General features: G+C 41.8%; 1 protein-coding gene across 1 annotated transcript in view; it reads left to right on the top strand.

Annotated features, from left to right (window-relative positions):
- The first annotated feature begins 9,091 nt into the window (after nt 1-9,091).
- FBXO3 (F-box protein 3) overlaps nt 9,092-9,211 on the top strand; it is a 25,558-nt gene continuing 25,438 nt past the window's right edge. The window contains exon 1 of the mRNA XM_015410853.1: nt 9,092-9,211. Coding sequence (XP_015266339.1) covers nt 9,112-9,211 — 100 coding nt within the window. The 5' untranslated portion in view covers nt 9,092-9,111.

Below are 9,211 nucleotides of genomic sequence, written 5' to 3' on the forward strand. Positions count from 1 at the left end.
AATGACCTGCTAATACATGGGCTGACCCACTTGATGAACAACCTGTACATAGGGAGCTAGTGTTTTTAAGCATCCAAAGTGAAACTGTTATTAGCATCTTCAGTAAATAATAAAACGTGAAATGAAACATCACCAAATTATTTGATAAGGACAAAAAAGGATGACACTATGAACAGTATTTTATTACCACTGGTAATTCCTCCACTCTAAGAGTTATGTTTGTGTTTACGACCATCAGACAATACTTGTATTCAGTTATAATGATGCTATCTACATGCACATGAAGTCTGAGTCAATACCAGAGGTATCTAAAAAGAAGCCTTCTTCACTTAAACTTGGTGTGTTGAATGTTGTCTAGTATCAATATAAACAACAGAAATGGCAAAGCTGAGGCTGTTTGGATATTAAAACACAGAACAAGAGATGTTGTAGGCTGCTAAACAGAACTTACCAGAGATTTGGGCAGTGGAATGTTTCTCCGCTTAGTCCATATATGTACCAACAATATTGCAAGAACCACAACAGCCGCAACAAAAACAACAACTCCTGCTATGATAGCTCCCATTGTGCCTACAAAATGAAAGAACAACAGTTTGAGACATTAGCAGGACACTGAATATCTTAACTACTACTATTGTATGTCTAGATTTGCTACATGTTGCAAATAAGCAGGGATCCTATGTTATGTCAAGCAGCCCTTTCTTGGTAGTATACAGCTAATCTGCATGGTACCACTAGGGCGCAATCTGAAGTCACAGCTTTTTGTGAAAGCACACAATGGTATAACTACTAAAAAAAATAGATGCCACTTAAAGGACTTAACAGTTTGGGATGGACAGGATTCTACAAGGAGGGATTTCTGGGGGAGAGGATACTGAGGGAGCCAGTCTGCTGCCATTAGTTTATGTTATCCTAAACCTCTTCCTCTCCCAGAAAAAAAGATTAGGAACTGACAACTACATTACCTCTTGTCAGATGTTCTCAAACCCCCCACACAGATAAAGAACACACTACAAGGTATGAAAGAAAATCTAGCTCTGCATTTAGAGATGGGCACAAACCTTGGACTGCAAGAAGATCAAATCAGTCAATCCTAAAAGAAATCAACCCTGACTGTTCCCTGGAAGGCCAGATAATGAAACTGAAGCACAAATACTTTGGCCACCAAATGAGAAGGGAGCACTCACTCGAGAAGACCCTGATGCTGGGAAAGATTGACGGTCAAAGAAGACGGGGATGGCAAAGGATGAGATGGTTAGATAGTGTCATAGATGCAACAAACATGAAATTGAGCAAACTTCAGAGGATGGCAGAAGACAGGAAGGCCTGGCGTGATCTGGTCCATGGGGTCGCGAAGAGTCGGACTCGACTGTGCGACTGAACAACAACAATGTGCCATGTTAATTATGCTTTGTTTCAGTTCTGTTTTATAGATTTCTGGTTGGTTCCACAACCCAAATCCTATTTCACTGTTTATTGAATGTCCCATCTTTTGATTGCATTGACTCACTCTGTGTAATCTATCTTGAATCCCAGTGAGAAAGGTGGACTATAAATAATGTAAATAAATCTTAATCCTTTGCTCTCAGACACCAATATAAAAGTGGTGTGCGAAGTGTTCTCAGTATCAGATATGTGGAGGCGGTGATTCCCACAGTAGATCCCAAATCATATTTCTCACATACAAGTTTTCTTTCAACCAGTGGGCTATAGATTCAACCAGATGTTGTGATTAGAATGCTAGTCCTTTCACTGTGTTGTCCTGTTGTTTCTTCTGCTACAGGTATGGCTGTTTGAAACCTGCTGACTGCTGTGCTTTCTCTACTAAGATTTGGGACTGCCTGGGGTGTAGCAGCTGATGTAAGCTGCTGCTTTTATAACAACTGGTTTTCAAAGGGATGTGTGATAGGCTGTTTCTGGGACTTCTTTGTGGATTGTTTATACTAAAAAGGGTATGTACTGTGTAGGGTGAGATCACTATAATGCTGCCAGTGCAACATATTTATTGGTAATTGCCATGCATAGGTAATGTCAGAGTATCATTGGTATGTAATATCATGATTGGTGTGAGGTAGAGTTGCCAAGTTCTTCCTCACAACTGGCGGGGGATGGGGGGGCTTACCAGGAGTGGGAAGCCCCGGCAACATTGCTGGCAATGTGGTTACATCACTTCTATTATGCTCCAGACGTGACATCATTACGCTGCACTGTTGCAGCAATGCTCTGGTATTTGGGCAAAAACTATGTAGTAAAAATGGCTTTTGCTATAGACATTTTGCTCAAATACCAGAGTGTCGCCCAGATGTCGCCTGTGTGATGACATCACTTCCTGTGCACACCAGAAGTGACATCACCATGTCACCAGTAACATCGTCTGAACCTTCCTTTTTCTACCGGTAAGAGGCAGGATATAAATGAAGCAAGTAAATCAGTAAATAAGTAATATATCCCTCCATGAATGCTGAATGCTGGAGTGTATGAATGCCATTACATGTGGAGTGCCTGAGACCTCCTTCCTGACCAATGTTTTAATTGTTGTTTTTATGCCTTTGTATATATTTTAACTTTATAAATTTATTTTAATGATGTGAGTTGGGGACTGATTTTAATGGTTTTAAAATGTGATTTCTGTTTTAAATTGTTAGCTGCCTTGGTTGCCCTTATGGAGACAGAAAGGTGGGATAGATAAATTTTGTAAATAAATGAATAAATAATAAATTACAAGCCCTATTTTATTCAGTGAGGCTTACTCCCAGGAAAGTGCTCTTAAGATTGCAGCCCACATATACCAGATACATGTGGATTTGTAAGCAAATTTATCAGCAAATACAAAGTTTGCTTACACCTTAATAACTGTGTGACTAAGGGGAAAAAAGGTCATGTCTGTGTTGTATAGATAAGACTCACAGAAAACACATGATGCCTCAAGAAGCTTCAAAGCATTTGAGAAGGAGTGAAGGAAATCTTGAAATATTAACAGGGCTTGCTCTGTAATTAATTTCCAAAATAACAGGTGCTGGGACTCAAATTTGTTTAGAAGCCACAACTTGCTCTAACCCCAGATACAGAGGGGGTTGTAGTGTTTAGTCCATTTTGAGGGAAAATATATATTTTTACACACATTCCTCATTATTATTTTATGTGTTCCATGACTGAGCCCAGATACTAAAAAACAAGTCAGGAAACAGAAGTCTGTGGGGTTACTTTATTACTATATGACACTAATTTGTCAGGTACATTGATCTTCTTGAAGCTTTTTTTCTGCAGTCCAGGTTAATTGATATGCTCATTTATGAGTGATGGAAAAGCTACAAATGAATAAATCTATATCAAAAAACAAAACCCAAGATAAAAGGCATATAATCAGAGATAACTTATTTAAAATTTGGGAAATGCTACAAAAGAGGATCAGCCCTACAATTCCACTAAAAATGTCAGCAATAGATGCTTATTTCGGCAATTATATGAGAAACAATGATTTTATAACTTATGGTGATATGATAAACTCGCAAGGTGGCATCAAGATGTGGCTAAAGATTAAAGAAGAAAGAAAGGAGATACAATGGTGGATATACTTTCAAATTGCTTCCAGATTAAAAAAATGATATCTGCACCAAGAGAGGAGTTATTAATGGATTGATTGATTTTGAAAAGATTATCTCACAATCTAAAGACCATTTATCAGAATGAATTTACAAGTTACTGCTTCAATATGATTCTGAAGGAGAACAGGTCAAAACCTGCATGATTAAATGGATGCAAAATTTTGGTGAGGAAATACAGTTTCAGTGTTGGGAAAACCTATGGAGTAAAGGTACTAGATTCACTGCTAGCCAAGCATTAAGAGAAAATTGGTACAAGATGTTTTACCGATGGTATGTCACCCCAAAAGATATTGCAAAGATGGACAAGAATTACAAAGCGGCTTGCTGGAAATGCAAAAAAGAAGATGGCACCTTTTACCATATGTGATGGACTTGCATCAAGACAAAAAGATACTGGAAACATACACATGAAGAAATTCAAAATGTTTTAAAAACCAAATTCCGATTAAACTGGAGATATATAATATAGACAGAAGCTCACAAGACCTACTGAGATATATGTAGACAGCTGCCAGAATAATATTTGCAATGACATGGAAGACAGAAGACTGTCCTACAATAGAGATCTGAAAAGAAAAACTAGCTGAGTATGCAACGTTGCCAAAACTAACCAATTATATAAACAAAAGACCATTGAAAGAATTTCAGCAGAAATGGCAAGCTTATTACTCATACTATGGGAAAAACTTTTTTTAGTTTTGCAATTATCTGAATATCATATTAAAGGTGAAGATATTGATTATAGTTTCAATATTTTATTCTGTACTCCAGTAGTATATAAATAATTAGTAAGAATAAAATGATTTAATTTTAGCATAGAAGTTCATTCACCTGTTAAAGAAGTAATCTCTTTTATTGTTAATAAATTATTGCTTACTTTAGGAAAGTTTTTGTTTATTCTTTAAAGAGAGAATCTATCCCAAAATTCTGTAATATTGATGTTTTATTGTCTGCTTCTATATTTGAAATATGTAATACATTTGGTAACACATCTGATTTTACCTGTTCGTAACAGGAGCTGCGGTGGCTCAAATGGTTAAGACACTGAACTGCAGGCTGTGGAAGGTCAGTAGTTCAGCAGTTTGAGACCTGAGTGACATGACAGAGTGAGCTCCCGTCTCTAATTCCAGCTCCTGCCAACCTAGCAGTTTGAAAGCAAGAAATTGCAAGTAGGTAAATAGGTACCACTTCGGTGGGAAGGTAACGGCGTTCTGTGCGCCTTGGTGTTTAGTCATGCCGGCCACATGACCACGGAAACGTCTTCGAACAGCGCTAGCTCTTCGGCTTTGAAACGGAGATGAGCACCGCAACCCTAGAGTTGGACTCGACTGGCTTTCGAGCAAGGGAACCTTTACCTTTTTAACAACCCGATATTTGACAAATCTGATTAATTTATATTTCCCCCCTACCCCTTCTTCTCTTCTGTATCCCACTTTTTTTAAAGAAAATAATTTTAAAAAATGAAAAAAAGAGATCTCTTAAACTCTGAAACATTTGGGTAACCTGATATTTTGATGAGAAAGGAATAACTGTTTTTGGCAAACTTAACATTGAGGGGAGTACAGAAAATGCGTGTGGCACACATTAGGGCTACAAATGAAGAAAAAGGGGAAAACAAATGCAACCCAAAGTATAACGATAATGTTGCAAGGGTCAAGCTACCTCAAATGAAATATATTTTATATACATATGTGTGTGTGTGTATAAAGTATGGTGTACATGATGGCAAAGATTAAGATCATAAGGTCTGAATATAAGACTGCATAGAACATCAATATGAGCTTTACATAGACTGTAGTAATTTCACATACAAAGTTGATGATTTCACATACACAGTTGATGAATATATCAAGCAACCAACAAGACCCACACATTTCGGCCCCTGGGACATTTCTCAGTCGTCAATAACATATACTATTTCAAAAATACACACATTCAGAAGTTAATATGTATAAATCCATACCAGATGTTGCTTTCTGAAAGTATAACAAAAAAAGAAGAGAAAGCCAAATGGTTATAATAAATATAAGTAATAAAAATACTACTGATTTTCTAAAAACATCTTCTACAAGAAGTAAAAAAAAACATTTCTACCTCATATGTTGAGTTCTTGCTGACAGTTTATAAAGCAGGCCATGGATTCCTTCTCAGCTGCACTCACATAACAAAATCTTCAATGATATAACAATCTAACAAAGAAAATTATATATAAGCTAGAATTTATAGATAGATAAATATGCAAATAAACATTTAAGTCAGAAAATTAGATTTGCAAACCAACCTGTTATAAAATTACCAGTGTCTCTGGATGTGTGTGTCATCAACAAAGAGTTGCAATAAAGTGGCACATTTGTCGGTGCAGTTACCATAAGAAGGAAGCCATGGCCTTTGTATGTGAAATTACTACATGTTGATGTTCTGTGCAGTCTGATGTTCAGACCTTATGTTTTTAATCTTTGCCATTATATACTATTTCATTTGAGCGTGTTTATCAACAGATTAAGGCTATCATCTAGGGCTTTCTGGATGACGCTTCCGTCCTAGATCCTTTCCAGCCCGGCTTCCGTCCGGGGCATGGGACGGAGACGGTACTGGTCGTTCTGACTGACGACCTCCATAGGCATTTGGATCAGGGCGGTGTGGCGGCACTGTTGTTATTAGATCTGTCGGCCGCATTTGATACGGTCAACCACCAGTTGCTGACCCACCGCCTCGCCGACGCGGGGATTCAGGGACTTGCCCTTCAATGGCTTGCCTCTTTCCTACAAGGTCGGGGACAAAGGGTGGTGATAGGGTAACAGCAGTCCCAGAGACACCCCCTTGAATGCGGGGTGCCCCAAGGGGCTGTATTATCCCCGATGTTGTTTAACATCTACATGCGCCCCCTTGCCCAGATTGCCTGGAGGTTTGGGCTTGGGTGTCATCAATATGCGGATGACACCCATCTCTATCTTTTGTTGGGTGGCCAGTCGGACTCCAGCCCAGAAGATCTGCACCCGGCGTTGCAAGCCGTGGCTGGTTGGCTCTGACTGAGTCGGCTGAGGGTAAACCTGGCAAATACGGAGGTCCTGGGTTTGAGTTGATGTGGTTTGAGGTTGGGGCTTCCGTTCCCGACCTTCGAGGAGCGGTTAGGAGTTTGGGGGTGCTCCTGGACTCCACATTATCTATGGAAGCCCAGGTAGCAGCCACTGCCAAAGAGGCCTTTTACCATCTTTGGCTGGCTCGGCAATTGGTTCCCTTTCTCGACCGTGACGACCTAGCCACAGTGATCCATGCGACGGTCACCTCAAGGCTAGACCATTGTAACGCTCTCTACATGGGGCTGCCTTTGTCGCAAATCCGGAAGCTGCAGCTGGTGCAGAATGCTGCAGCCAGGCTGTTGATGGGCCTTCCTAGGGGGGCACACATCCAGCCTGTGCTGAAAGCACTGCACTGGCTGCCGATAGCATACCGGATTTGCTTCAAAGTGCTGGTTCTTACCTTTAAAGCCCTAGATGGCCAGGGTCCGACATACCTACGGGACCGCCTTTCCCCATATGTTTCCCAACGAGCCGGGACTAAACATCTCCTGGTGGTTCCAGGTCCCAAGGAGGCCAGATTAGTGGTGACTAGGGCTAGGGCTTTTTCGGTGGCGGCTCCTATCTGGTGGAATGAGCTCCCAGAGGAGATCCTGGCCCTGCGGGACCTTGCACAGTTCCACAGGGCCTGTAAAACGGAGCTCTTCCGCCAGGTGTTTGAGTAGGAGCTGCCACGACTGTTACCATCTGTCCTAGCCCATTATTACCAACTCGCCGTGAGCGCTAAAACGGTGGTACTGCGTGGAGCTGTGGCCACTAAGGATACTATCCTGATGACGTCATCTGTTCCCTTGTTAGATATTATGGTGAGCACTTAAGTTGTATTGAATGTTTTTAAATGCAGTTTTAATGTTTTATGTATTGGGCATTGGCCCCATCCGTACGCCGCCCTGAGCCCGTTTGCGGGGAGGGCGGGTTATAAATTTATAAATTTAAATAAATAAATAAATCATTACACAGAGTTCCCCACTGAACTGGTGTAGAAGATGCCATGTTGATAATCTGTACCAATCTGAAATGTGTCCAAGACAAGATTTTCAGAACTAATGGAAAACCTAAAGACACTGGGCAATTCCACACATCTAGCATTCACTCCACATTTATTCGACTGGGGGTGATTCTGCATTGGCTTTTCCTGCCATTGTTTTATGAAACCCATGTTGGAACAGAAATTTCCCTCTGCTGCATGCTGCTTTCACTTTCTGTGATCATCAGATTTGATGGTACCCTCCACACTGCATGCAGCTTTTGCTTTCTTTGATCATTGGATTTTATGGTACCTTCTGCATAGATTTATGGCTCTTCAGGGGTGACTTTGCAGTCAGTACCGTGTTGCCCCGAGGTATCTGAATGTGGTTTTGAGCTGCACTTTCCCCTCCCAGTTGAGAAAATGTGGAGCTAATGCTAGATGCAGAATCACCCTGGGAGGAAAAAGTGCAACTCAAAACCACATTCAAATACCTTGGGGCAAGGCAGTACTGACTGCAAAGTCACCCCTGAACTGCCAAATCTATGCAGAAGGTACCATAAAATCTGATGATCAAAGAAAGCGAAAGCGGCATGCAATGTGGAGGGCACCATAAAATCCGATTATCAAAGGCAGTGACAGCAGCAAGCAAGGCAGAGGGGAATTTGTTCCAACGTAGGTTTCATAAAACAACGGAGGGAAAAGCCAATACAGAATCGCCCGGGCGGAAGTGGGGTGGGGGAGTCGTTGGCAGCGTCTCAAGACACAGTACCCCCGCCAGAAGAAAAGGTGGCATCGCTACTAGTCATGGCTGCCATACTATTTTTACTTGGGTTTCAGCATAAACTCAGCTGGTCTGAATGGGATTACTTCCATGAAAGTTTGTACAGGATTTGGTTAACTCGGGTATCCGGTGCCCCCGTAAAGCGCGACAGTCGACACCAGTGTTCCCTCTAAGCTGAGTTAGTGTGAGCCAGCTCACAGTTTTCTAGCCTCCAGCTCACACGTTTTTGTCTAAGCTCAGGGAGGAGGGCTCCAGAGCAAACTGATTGATGCAGGAGCCAAATCGCTCGCTCGCAACTTTAATGCCAGTAGCTCACAAAACAGAATTAAGCTCAGGGAGGAGGGCTCCATAGCAAACTAATTGATGCCGTAGCCAAATCGCCCGCTCACAGCTTTAATGCCCGTAGCTCACAAAGTAGAATTTTTGCTCAGAAGACTCCACGCCTTAGAGGGAACATTGGTCGACACCTCCCCCAGCGCCTCCTTCAAGGCAATGTTGCCCTTTGTATTCGAGCCCATGCTTTCGAAACCAACACACACACACACCCGCTGGCGTGTGTTTTGATAACAAACCAGCGTGAGGGGCAGGAAGCCTCCTCTAGACTCAGACCAGCCCAACCCAGGCGAACTAGGGAGGAGCCTATACCAGGAGAGGAGGACCGACGAGGCAGGCGTCAAGATGGCGGCGTCCGTTGCGGTGGACCTGCAGCCTTTTCACCTGGAGCAGCTGCCCATCGACCCGTTGCTGCTCATCCTTAGTCTTCTGGATTATAGGGACC

Source organism: Gekko japonicus, unplaced genomic scaffold (assembly GCF_001447785.1).
Source record: "Gekko japonicus isolate JY-2015 unplaced genomic scaffold, Gekko_japonicus_V1.1 scaffold65, whole genome shotgun sequence".
Lineage (NCBI taxonomy): Eukaryota > Metazoa > Chordata > Lepidosauria > Squamata > Gekkonidae > Gekko > Gekko japonicus.